Consider the following 14110-nt stretch of genomic DNA (forward strand, 5'->3'; position numbering starts at 1 on the left):
TTTGAGGTTACTGGCCTTACTCTTGCGTACAATGTGATGGCATTTGCCGATTTGCCTGTGTGAATGGATAAGTCTCTTTGCCTAAGAAAATGTTTATTACAATGAACACATTGCACATCATTTGAAATACTTGATGTATCCATACTATAGTTATAAGTTATTAAGATCGTTTTGTTTCACTCATTTTATTGTTGAAAAATTCAAATATCCGCTTTTAACGAATATTAGGCTTGTGTATAGCCCGCTCCCCCCAGTTCTTTGTCACCGGAACTGGAAGAGTCACTACTACTGCCATTGCTACTACTACTACTACTACTACTACTACTACTACTGCTACTACTACTATTGGTACTACTACTACTACTTCTATTACTGCTACTACTACTACTACTACTACTACTACTTATATTGAGAACAGAATCGAACCAACCCCTGCGGGGCTTCTAACCCGTTTCTACTACTACTACTACTACTATTCCTTCTAACTACTACTACTACTACTACTACTACTATTACTACTACTACTACTACCACTACTATTACTACTACTACTACTACTACTTATACTAAATCTTCCTTACCACAAGATTTATATTTTAAATCTTTATAACATGCGATTCCGACTCATTATGAACTAATATGAATCGTTAGAATCACTATGATTCCTTTAAAATCATTGGGGGGAGCGGGCTATACTCAATCCGAATATTAACTAAAAAAAATGCACTTTTCATTTTTCCGTTGCACTAGATTTCATTGTTAAAAGATTTCGGAATTATAACGCTCGTTAGGCATATTTTTTATTTCTTTATAATAAAACCACAAAATCAATTTTAATACGGACTTCGCCACTTTCACCTCGGAGACATCATGCACACCCACATACAACTCAAACTCTTCAATCAAGGGTATTTCCTCACTTTTAAACAGAAACTAGACAGAGAACACTTTTGGATCGCACATCGATCTCAACAATTTATTCTATGTAAAGCAGGATTGAAACTCATTTTATCCAGTGTATACCTGAGCATCAAGTCGAGCTATAGCCCTTCTAGCCCCTTGGATCCGCGCCTATATATAATTTACAACAAATAATAAATAATAACTCCACAAGTAAGGTTTAAACGTCTTGGGACTGTACAACAGACCCACCACTGGTATTGTATTACCATCATGTTCCAAACAATCGTAAATTTCGCTGTTTTATATTTTTCGTAGTCTTCTTTTCAATGAAAAGTCGTTGTTAAATGACATAATCTATTCTCTGGAAAGGGAGATGATTCTGAACCTCCAAAGCGGTCCCTCAGATAACATTGTACTCCTAAACATAGGGGTAATTTTTGGTTCTTCCATTAGATTAATATTGTTTCATATTTTTGTACTCTTCCTTCATATACGAATTCATTTTAACTTACAAAATACACTCCCCGAACCAAGTCTGAAGGGCGCCCCAAGCAAGTTCTCAAACACAAGAATTCCCTCCCACAGGTCTCACATGCAATAAACATTAATCAGCATACGTAGGGCCTATAGCATATTATAATTTATCACATTTCAACTAATTTAAGCATTACATTCCATGTGTACGTCATAGAGAGAGTAGGAAGAATATATGTATATATTTATTTGTTTCCAAGATGTCTGCCGTTTGTTGACAAATGCCGGTATGAGAGTGAGTCACCCGATTCACTGCCCGCGCTTATTTCAAACTCCGAACCCAAAATGCCATCTGATCATCGAAGACTGCAGCAAGTTTATCCATAAGACATACTAACGTAGAAGGTATTTGGAACTACAGCGACCACCAGGTAACCACGCAGTCATCCACGTAAAAGGCAGGCGACGAGGCCAGTTACCCAATCAATAGTGAGATTGGATATCAACCTATGGCAACAGATTGTCGACAAACGCTCTTAACACGTATTTGGTTTTATTGTAGTGCTAACCATAGAATTTTAGTGCACTACAAAAGTTATGACTAAAATTATTAAAAATTAAATGTGTATGCTAGTGTGAGTGATTGTGTGATATTTCCTCACTTGGAAATCATATGCATATCCAACCAGGGGCGTCATTTCAGACTTTGCTTGGGGGGGGCAAGAGCATCACCGACATAAGACTTTCACGTTTTGTACTAGTATATTAGTAGGCAATCTATTAAAGTATATGTATTCCTGAAACTCTTGGGGGGGGGCAATTGCCCCCTCCTTCCCCCCTAAATGACGCCCCTGTATCCAACCATATTTCGTCTGCATATTTTTCCATGTATTTCGTAAATTCCACCTTCGTAAAAGATATACTAGTTTTACTATTCACATTTCAGATCTCTGTTCATACTACAATGTCTTCATTACAATTATTTCATTGTTTTGATTGTTATTTAAGGGGGATTCAGGTACGCAATCAGTACATGCTTTATTCTTAGGCGACATTCAGGGATCCTTCCACTCTGTTGAAATATTAGGACATCAATTGTAAATATACGGTACAATTTCGTGATGAGCAATCCCCTAACTCCTAATTTTCAAGAAGGTAGATGGCTCCCGCTTCTTACAAACTATACCAGAAATCTATAATTTTATATATAACAATAATCAACACACTATGAAATTTACAGGGATGACGGCAAGATATAATTATCAAGCATTTTTGCCCTTTCCACTGGGGTCACCATTATTGTTTTTTATGCAGTATGCATTTTCAGTTCCGAAAATTCTATTTATTTTTCTCTCATGTTGTTACATGTATAAATTTATAATAAAACCTCTAAATCCATGCTCACAAGAGTTGAGAAATTTCACGTCTCGTTTCTCTCGAATTTTTAAACATTGCTTCCGAATCCATTAATTATAATGTACTTACATTTGTAGTATGGCTATGAAATCACGTACTAACGAGTCTTGTCTACAAGGCAGCGACGTCTCTTTTTCGAATTTTAACCAGTAGTTTCTATGCAATAATTATAATACAATTATATTATGTAAAATTACTAAGTGAACATCTAGTAAGTGATATTATCAATGAGACATTGTTTCGATTCGTCTCGAAAGGTTTTTCTCGTCTCGATTCGACATCTTGTCTGGAAAACATCTCAACGTATAATTTACTGTAAATCATGTGGTTTGGATGTTCTATGCACTATTAATATGTAGATTATATAATGGTTAGTGTTCTACCACGACACAAGCGGTGTTTCTCGTCTCGAATCCAAAAAAATCTCGTCTCGAAAATTTAGTTTTTGTCCTGTAATTTTAATGGTCTTTATACAGAATCGTTTTGACGTATGATTAGAGTCTGACTACTGCAGGAAACATATCTTAGTCCAACTCTTTATAATGGCACTAATCACGCGTCAGAACGACACTGCATAAGACCCTATATGTACGAGAATATGAAACTGGATGTGCCAGTGGTGATGAGAGAAGAGAGTTTCTCGAAAAACGCTTCTCATTTCCTGTCGATTCTTTAGAAAAAATCTCGGCCTATAATTGACTGTAAATAATGTGCTTCGGATTTTCTTGTAGTTTTCATTTTAATTGTATAGCTCATGAAATTTGCTGAAATAGAAAAATGCAATACTTGTGTTATAAGTATTGACCACAAGACAATTTAGGATTTTTTTCATCTTTAAAGCATCTTCTTTCCTGAAATAATATAACCTGAAGGCGGGCTAGGGGCGTCATTTAGGGGGGGGCAGGGAGGGGCATTTGCCCCCCTGAGTTTGAGGTGTACATAGATTTTATCAATAGAATAGTAGTAAGTCAGTGAAAAACGCGAAATTTTACTTATATCAAGGAGTCTTGCCCCTCCCAAGCAAAATCTGAAATGACGCTCCTGAGGCGGACTAGTGCTCAATGAAATATCTTTTGCTTGTGTTTAAAAAGTTCGAACAACTTTAAAAGTTATTAAATTATATCCATATGTTAAGTCTCGTGCAGTTTTACTATACCGATCCATAGTATAGTAGTAATAGGAGTAGGAGCAGGGGTAGGAGTAGGAACTGGTTAGAAGCCCCGCAGGGGTTCGTTGGGTTCTGTTCTCGACATAAAATGCTCAAATTAAAGACTTCCCCAAAATTTTCCGTACATTTTACAATCTGTAGATCCGTATAGCAAAACTACACCCTAAGTCTTAAGGGAGCAATGGAAAACAAAATAAAACTTGTAGTATTACAACATTAGTAACTATTCTATTAATAATAAAATGTTTTGAACATTCTGGTCAATGTTTTTCCTCGTTATAAACCTCATTTTTTAATTCTAACTCATAATGCTTCAGCCTCATGGATGTAATCTGTGAACAAGTAGAGAATGGCGGATTCGAAGGGAGGTGAGTAGTATTTACTTTTGTCTTGTAAATATTAAATGCTTTATGTAGCGGAGTGGTAGATATATTTTAGAATTATTTAATTTAAGAAGTAAAAATATTTTTATAAATTCGGTGAAAAAACTGAAACATTATTTTAATTTGTTGATAGTTTTGTATGTTTACAACATTACATTTTAAACATTGTTTGTTATGATGGCTCTGTTATTATAATCTTAGCTCGAATGAGAATATTATTTATTTAATTAGTAGAACGTGACAGACGTGAACCAAATTTATTTTTGTGAATGTATACCTTATTACCTTGTATAAGTAAATTGATAGTAGATTTTTTTCATACAGATTAAGTTTAAAGACCACATGAAGAGTTGTTAAACATTTTTTTTCCTATTAATTTTATTTATACCTGTGTGCAAAATATAGCACAGAAGTACGTGACACTGTCTATTGTTCAGGTGAAGGTGGAAACTACAAGTATATCTGTGTGTATAGTCTATAGTACTTCTTATGCCACAGGAACAATGATTTGAGAGTAGCGGCTAGGGTAAGAGGTATTCATTATCCTGCAAATAAGCGTCAGTAGGCGAGCTCCCTCGTGGCTATATAGTTAGTGTACGAGCCTTTTGCTTGGAAGACACGGCTCCATTCCTGCCGTACCTCGTGGATTCTTTACCCATGTTATCATAGAACGCCTAACGGTAGGCATTTTCCGCCAATAGTCCCCGAGGAAACTGCCGTACATGGCGGCCCGGACAAAACCCACATTAACCTATTTTCAGCATTGTAGAGGATATTACTTCTTGTCAGTTCTTACTTTAACATAGGCCTATCTTACCTACAATTACCTCTGTTTCATTTTAGGCCTTCACTATTTATTGTTAATCACAGATATTTCTTATTTTAATGCTGCATTTCGTCTTTCCTATATCCGTATGCATGTGTATAGTGTTCCTGCGTAAAATTAATACCTTCGAACTTGAACTACGCACTCGTACTACGTAGTGTTGCGAACTACGCACTAAGAATTTACAATGAAACCTTACAAAGAAACCTTACCTTCTCCGTAAATAAACTTTTTCAGGGTGGTGGTGCATTTCTTTATCAAAGTTGTGTCCCTAGGACATTAAAAGTTACGCATACGAAACTACTTTCGTGCGTTTTAACCATTCAGTGGGGAATACTTACATTTACGCAAAGTGAATTTCTTTCAGCATTACATATACCCTTACTGACTTAGAAAGAGTTTCTTAAAGGAGGAGCTCTATTGATAAGTGCAGAGGGCTGAGTGTGAATACAGTGTGTAGATATATGGCATTAAGTACAGTGCATTAAGTACGAACCAACTTGTGGTGGGTGGTCACTGATAAACACAAATGATACCTAACCGAGTCAAGGCTGGAACGCAGCTTGGAGCCCGAGCGACGGTGTTTGAGTCATAAATGAAGATAGTGGAGACATTTCTTATGGCAGAAAATGTATGTATTGTGTGTCGCAACGCTTTGCGACACTTGGAGTTTTTACTTTGCACACTGCCTTGACATAGCACTTGTCTTTGTTATTGAGTAGTTTGTGGTTCAGAGCACACTTTCCATTTCGTACCTCTACCGTATTTCCATTTCAATATTTTTTCTTACTTTTATAATCCTATTGCAAAATCAACTCTTCCGTGATTTTATAAATTTATGCCCCAATAACATGGGATATCACTCAAAATTTCGTCTCGTTTTGCTACATTTGTCTCAGATGCAACTCCCTTATTACTAGTTTCCACTCTACATTTATGTACTTCTCTCCATTATAACAGCATACACATCCTACGTTAGTTAATAATATAGTGCCCTTGAAACACTTTGAAACAGTCATATTTATGCTTTATTGCCTGTTCACCTTATATCGCATCAATCCGCGGACTAATATAGTCCAGAATATAAATTTTGTTTTTCTACCTTATTATTCAACCTACAGTGATGAACTTTTTCTCTTTTTTGTCACTCTCGTGCTGACATTTTGTCTGCGTTCATTTTTCCGTAAATTTTGTATTTTGGGGCTGCCGTCTACGGCAGTTAACCCAAATGTAGTTTAATCTTGGACTCTATAAAGGTACGTAGTGGAGCCATATTAGTAAACTCTCAATAGAGCATAATGTAATGGTGTTTCAAGCAGAGGAGTCATTTAGGGGGGGGGGGCAGGAGGGGCAATTTCCCCCCAAGAGTTTGAGGAATACATAGACTAATAGATTGTCTACTAAAGATAGATTAATAGATTGTATATACTAGTACAAAACGTGAAAGTCTTATGTCGGTGGTGCTCTTGCCCTCCTCAAATGAAATCTGAAGTGATGCTCCTGGTTTCAAGTCCACTGTCTTAGTAAGTGACCTAGGAAATGTGGCACGCAGTAGAGGAGAGAAATATACTGATTGATTCTAGCAACACTCGATAGTGCTCCGCAACGTATTGCCCTTTCTGGGCTCGGTGTTATCCTATTTAGCTATAAATTTATTACATCTACGGAGGAAATATATGGATTGATTTTACAATAGGATTGTATAAGTATTTAAAATATAATGTGTATAATATCAGATGTATAATGTGTGTAATAAAATAGGAATACGAAGTAGAAAGTGTGCTCCTTACCACGTTGTACTTTATAAGGAAGACATGATTATAATTTAGATTTACATTTATTGCGTTTACGGGATCATTACGTCGTACATGGAGATACACAAATAGTATGGAACGTCAAAATAGAAATGAAGTTTTTGAGTTTTACGTCCCAGAGTTACGCCGGCTAGGCTAAAGGAGACTGTGATGATGAACAATGAATGAAATGGTGGAATGAAGAAAGTGTGAGGAAACGGGAGAACCTACGCACACGGTGTTTGGGTTCACTCGACGGGAGCAGGGTTGACCCCGTGCACCAGAGATGAACGTTCTACCACTGAGCCAACGCGGCCCGTACATGTCAGAATAGAGTACAACGAACAATAAAGTATATACATATAAGTGAATATAATATTATGATGAGTTCTTCATTTTAATAAATGATAGACATAATGCGTATGTATTTGGTGTATTACTTTATGTTAATAGTGCACGGTATATTGAAAAACGGTAGAATTGACAATACGAAAGATATCTCTAATAGCTCTATACATAATTCTGTGCATTGCAGAACCCACCACAATAGATGGTAAAGAAACATTTTCTGACTGAGCACATACATCAAAATGTACGTAAAATTGTGATAAATTAGGCATTCAATTTAGTATGTGATGAATAGGAGTGCCGCAGAACTGTCACACGCAGGGCAACTGTTTTATGCCATATGAAGTGTTCTTCCATTGTCCTCGTTTATAGGTATACCACCATCGCTGACGCACCTGCTCCCTACGAAAGCAGTCCCGCGCTACTGCAGAGCATTCCTGGTGCGCCCCTATCTTGACTCGGTTAGATAATTCGTACATTTTAGAACTTCCCTAACACAAGTTGGTTCGTGTTTTATGCACTGTAGTTCTTATTGCCAAGCTGTATCTTCCCTCAGTGATAAGGTAAGGAAAAAGTTTATAATTCCATTGAACGATAGTTTTCATTATGACAGAAGGTACACTATGGAAGCATACGCAGTTAGTGAAGAGTAAACAAAGCAGGAAATTAACAGGTATTTGCGAAATACGATTACAATTGATGTAGGGAAATTAAGGGAGAAGTAATTGTGGATAAGGTATAGTAATACAACCGTAAGTAATATATTTTTATAGCAGCTATATATTTTTCCAGTCACGAGGGAGCATCAGCGGAACCTTAACCCAGTTTGTGCACCGTAACGAAATTTTGACCTAGTGTTGTAATAAGAAACCAGGGTGGAAAAAATCATGATTTTTTTAAGGAAATCATTTTTGATGATTTTTTTGATTTAAATCGATTTCTTTGATTTAAATCAAATCTTTCTTCTCGTATAATACAAGTCGCGAACTAAAGAAAAAGCATTACGAATTAGTATTAAATGCCAATTATGCCATTTAAGTGAAAGTATCGGGGTTAAGTTTTGAATTAATCCCCAATCGTTAACCTATATCAATCCCAAACAATGTTTCTTAATTTCAAATTATGGCTTTTTTTTTGGGGGGGGGGTTAATTATAGACTTTCAGTCAAGCATCATCCCTATTTATCCTAGGATCATGGTTCATACCTCATTCTTTTCAGAATAGAACAGCCTTTAAAACGGTAACATTCACATTTTCTCTGATTTTTTTTTTTTTTTTTTTTAAATTTTGATCCTCTCTGGACTCCCCCGTGTGAACGCACAGATCTCAATATCAACTGGGAAATACTAAGGGTGTACTAAATGCGTGTACAAGATTTCAAGCTTCTATCTTGAATAGTAAGGGCGGAAAAATATTTAACAATAAGCTAAGAACATCCCCAGATGACCCGGATGTAATATAAAAATTTCCTCAGACATCCCTATTTATCCTAAAATCATGATTTGTGCATTATTCTCTTCAGAATAAAACAGAGTTTCAAACGGTACCATTCAAATGTCTCCATCGTTTAGGCTATCTGGGGCTGGAAAATCACGAAAAAAGGGATTTTCTGTTAAGAAATATCCCCTTTTTTACTTTTTACCCCTCTGTACCACCTCTGTTTAAAGGCAAAAATCTGAAACAAATCTAAAAAATACTAAGGGGTGCAGTGAATGAGTGTCCAAAGTTTCAAACTTCTAGATGCAAAAGTAAGGCCGCGAAAAATAATATCCCCAAATAGCCCAGATTCCCGTAAAACAGGATCTCAGGTAACAGTTTTTTGAGACATCCCTATTTATCCTAAGTCATGATTCGTACATCAGAATAGAACAGAATTCTCTTCGGAATAGAACAGCTTTTCAGATGGTACCATTCATATGTCTCCATCTTAGGCGGGAAAATCACCGAGAAAACTATTTTTTGTTAATTTTTTTTTTTTTTAACATTTTTGCCCTTCTGGACCCTCCTGCTAATTTCAGTCTTCTGAATGCTAAATGCAGGCCCGCCAAAAAATAATAAAAATAGGCACAATAATTTTTTTAAAAAAATTCATGATGTTCTCACATCCTATGTCTCGTCGCAGAGAGGCGTGAAGGAATATGTAACGTGCTCTACAATGCCTTCAGTCCTAAAAAAACAGAAATAAAAAAGCTTTATTAATACTTTTTTAATCGAATAATGAAGATTTTATCGTAGGTGATATAATTTAAAAGGTTAATCGTTAAGGAAAAAGTACAGCAACGCTTATCAAAGTGATACTTTTTTCCACAAAAGTTACTGATATTTGGCAGGGGCATATTTTTAAGGAAATTGTAACTAGCTTGCATAAATTTTGCCTAAAGTTATAAAATCTAAAAAGATTTCGGAGAGGGGATAGGACACTTCTAAATACGCCCTATTATCTGGGAACAATATATAGACGCGCACACAAAAGAATCTTCGCCTTAAATGTCGATGGTGATTTCCCCGTTGCAATAAACGATTTACAATATAAACCCTATGTTACGAAGAGAAGAAAACAGGATTGTCCTGTTACCCGTTCAAAACGGGATTTTCCCTAATCATCCTCTGCATGACACTTGTTTTCATACTATGCTGTACGTACTGTACATTTGAGTCGCATTGTATTATGATTATCAACTTCCATAATCGAAATAACAGAACAGAAACGAGACTTTACTTATTTTCACTTTAAATTATTTCGGAATTTGATTTAAATCAACGATTTTTATTTAAAAAATCAAGTGATTTAAATCAGACTGATTTAAATCAATCCGCCCTGTAAGAAACTTTTGTCGTAAATCTTATTGCATGTCGGCCATTTTTCCTGCGATTCAGCAACTTTATCTTCTTTAGTAATAACAAAAATAATCCCACAAGCAATGAAACATTTATATTTAGTAGTACTTTTTTATTTGACTATGCGTACAGGGCTTGCAAATAAGTAGCACTATACGAATGTTATTGACGCTAGAATTGACAACGCCGAAGATATCTCTAATAGCTCTATGCGTAGTTCTATTCATTGCAGAACTCGCCACAATAGTTGTCGCCTTAGGTTTGTAGAGATAATATTATTCTTCCTGGTCGTTGTTTACACTGCGTGTTTCCTTTCTAAGAATGTCTGATGGATGTCGTCATGCAAATTCCGGAGGCACAAAAAAATGAATCACGTTAGTGGAACGAGAATTCAAGTGAAGACTTTTGCAGGCAGTTTAGGCATACCTGCATGACAGGAGTGTGAAAACAGCCGTGAGACAAGAAATATCACGTGGGAAGCTGTTCATAGTTAAAATAAAAACAAAAAAGGTAGAGTGGAATGAGTGCTTGACATTCGTGTATCATTTGTCATATCAAAAAATGTCTATGTAGCAAATATACATGCGTTGAGAAGGCGTACAGAGCATAATTTTCCCATTTTCCTTAAAGAAAAAATGAATCCAGGTCAGCACGCGAGGCGTACTATTGTATTACGATGGAGAGTGTTGTAGCTGCTGATTGATAATCTTGCAAAGGCGCATATAGAGTTGTGAGCAGAAACAAACGCTTTGGAGAACTAAGAGTGGTCAGTCGAAATCAGAGGACACAAAGTATTTATACAATAATGTACACATGTATCCCTGTAAGAACGTGGATATGTACAGAATATCATCTGAAATTTAGGGTGTGCAATTTTGTAAAGAACAGAGTCTTGTAATTGCTTTATGGAGATCATATACATATATAATATAAGTTTGACGTACAACTATAGTCTGCAAAATGGCTTCATGTTATTTACTGAGATTTAGAGTAAATTCATTGAAATGTTTTGTAAGACCAGGGTCGTGTATAACCATCTGTGAACACCATTCCTTGAGTAAGACTTGATCCACTTACTCGAAGATTCGTTGTCTTAAAACCAGATGGTAGTTTATGGAGACAATGCACCTATGTTCTACGCATTTATAATAAGGTTGAACATATCGAGAAAAAGGCGTCTATTCAGTAATAGACATAAGATCTTCGTGTTGATTACATGAAGACAGAAAGATATGACAGAAAAAGCGCATCGTATAGCAAGCGTCAAAGCGCAAACTATGGGAGACAAAACAATATAAACAGAACAAAAACCATATTGCTACAAATGTGGAATTAGTTCATAGTTATGGGATAAAAGGAAAGCTTGTGTAACATTTAAGAGAATTTATTTAAATAAGTACAAACTATACAGAATTATCTCTTTTGAAGCCTCAAATCCTGTTATCTTCCTGATTGACACTTCTTCGCCAGCATAATGAGAAAGAAATACAATACACTAATCATACAGACCATCCTTGATTACCTTTAATGTTTAGTTGACGATGAAAACACATTGTCTACCAGGGCGTTTAAGGCTGTTAATTCTGTTCAAAATCCTGGACGTTCAAGCGTTAGGTCTACTCATATGGCCGTTGTTCTGAAATGGTGACGGGGCCATGGTGGCTCAGTGGTAGATTCTTACCCCTGATGTGTGGGGTCCTTGATTTGATCCCCGGCCAAAATACCTTTGTGGTAAATAACATCGTGTCCGTGAGTTTTCTCGGAGACTCCTGTTTCCTCCCACATTCTCATTTCACCGATTATTTCATCATCATTCGTCTGCTTAAATCATTGTCTCCCTTAACCCAGTACATAAACGTGGGTTGTTAAACTGAAAGCAGAGTGCTTTGAAGAGAAAGTGTGAATTCTCCCTCTCTAGTCTATATAAGCTTCCAACCTTCTGTTGTCCCCAAAGCCAGGGTGGCGCTGCGATCGTTTTCAGATTTCACCAGAGCGTAGTTTCCAATGTTTCTACTTTGAGAGTGTATTGAGTGGTAGTTTTTTTTCTTTTTTTTTTTTTTTTTTAAAGGAAATTGAAATTGTGCACTATCCCTAATCCTATAAATAAACATAGAAAAATATAGGCTTTTCTGATGCAGTTCATATTTTAAAATGTATCAGTAGACAAACGATTTTTTGGTGACACGCGAAATGTATAAGTTTTGTTTAAAAATGTTGTGTACCTAAAATATATATTTTTTCACTATTTGTTAGGCCATATAACGCTCGCGATTAAACGCGAAATTCTGTCGAATTAGCGAAATTTGCAACAAGTCTCGATATTCCATGAAATGTACGCAAAAGTGATAATTTTTCGACGCTTTTACGATTTATTCATTAACCATTATTTGGCAGTTATTAGCAACGTGATGAAAATTCCCATTGTTGAGAAAATAGACCAGCATGAATTTTTGAAATTTTACATGCAGTTACAGAATGAGCTCGCTTGAAAGGGATTTCCTTGTATGAAGAAAGAATTTTGTGAAACTTGGGAGGTTGGCTTTTCCTTTTCGAATGAATGAAGAGTAGCTGCTGATATAGGACAAGGAGGAAGAATATGGACTTATGGGGGAAAAAATCCTAATTTGACGAGTGGTTTATATCGAGGAGTTAAGCGAAGATCGTTAAGAGGAATATATTTCCCTGGGACACTCTGTTTTTGGGAATACACAAAAAAATAGTAATTGTACCACAAGACATAGCTTGAAGAATGTCCTGATTCGCTGCCACGAAGTTCTTGCAACTGTTCTATTGTTCAGTACGAAGTTACGTGGTGCCAGTAATAATATATGTGCAAAATTTGCGCCTTTTTTCATACATGAATAGTGTATTTGGGTATGCAGTTTGAGTGCTAAATAAAATACTTCAATTTGAGTGCTTTGTAGTATACTTCAATTTGAGTGCTTTGTAGTATTTTTTAAAAATAATTATTTATTTATTTTCAGACACGGTCGCAGAAGAACATTCTAACGCTTCACTTGGCGACAGCGATATACAGGTAATTATTGGAAAGAAATTCAGTACTATTATATGTTAAAGAAATATTTCTCTTCAAAGAGAGAGGAGAAAGTTACTCGGTTTTCCTCCGTAGAACATTCTAAATGGAAGTAAGCACGGAATATTGTAAGCAGTACATGCCTTGGATGATCCCCAAAGTAGGCGTAATCTTAAAAAACCTTCACATCTCTGATTCCACCGTCTAAATTGTCATTATCATTCGAGTAGAAACGGTGACTTGGGGTAAACTTGAATATAAACTGTACTTGTGTAAGAATCTAAAATGAAACCAGAAAGGGAAGACAAGCCGTATTTCCAATTAATTACTGTGAACTGTTTTGTTTTAAAATTGGGTGAACGTTACTGATACATACACCAAGTTTTAAGTTTCCTCTGCCAAGTTTTAAAAACGTTATGCTGTCTTTCTTATCCAGTATGTTAATCATGGTGTACGTACGTAACTGGAAATCGATCATGCCGGTTTTACGTGATACTAAATGATACGTAATACGTGATGCTAAATTTAAATTTTGAGTTTTTTGACCCTGACCCTAACATGAACATACACGGCATGAATTTTCCACATACGTATCACAGCTCATCAAGAATTTCAGAATCAGTCGAAAAGTTTTTGCTTTATATTGCGAAATTGCATTTGAAGGCTTGTCAGTCGCATGTTTCTTTGTTTCCCGACCCGAAATGAATACTTATATATATTACATCTTTCAAATTTTGCCCCCCACACACCCATCTTCTTTCTCCATTTCAAAATAAATATACTTAACACTCTTTCAAGGTTGATGGACTAACTTAATGTCAAAGTGCTAAGACAGTTTTTTCCGTAATTTGTGTATATCATTTTAATTATAAACATAATCAATATAATAATTTGTTCTTTAATTATCGAGAACTAAGTTTTTTTTTC

General features: G+C 35.8%; 1 protein-coding gene across 3 annotated transcripts in view; it reads left to right on the forward strand.

Moving 5' to 3' along the window:
* The first annotated feature begins 4238 nt into the window (after window positions 1–4238).
* Window positions 4239–14110, forward strand: part of RanBP3 (ran-binding protein 3) — a 91445-nt gene continuing 81573 nt past the window's right edge. For all 3 annotated transcript variants that reach the window (XM_081742706.1, XM_081742707.1, XM_081742709.1), the window contains exons 1-2: window positions 4239–4329; window positions 13134–13186. In XM_081742706.1, the coding sequence (XP_081598832.1) occupies window positions 4311–4329; window positions 13134–13186 (72 nt within the window). In that variant the 5' untranslated portion in view covers window positions 4239–4310. The remainder of the gene's footprint in view (window positions 4330–13133; window positions 13187–14110) is intronic.

This window comes from Thermobia domestica, chromosome 16 (genome assembly GCF_964235325.1).
Source record: "Thermobia domestica chromosome 16, izTheDome1.hap1.1, whole genome shotgun sequence".
In the NCBI taxonomy this organism is placed as follows: Eukaryota; Metazoa; Arthropoda; class Insecta; order Zygentoma; family Lepismatidae; genus Thermobia; species Thermobia domestica.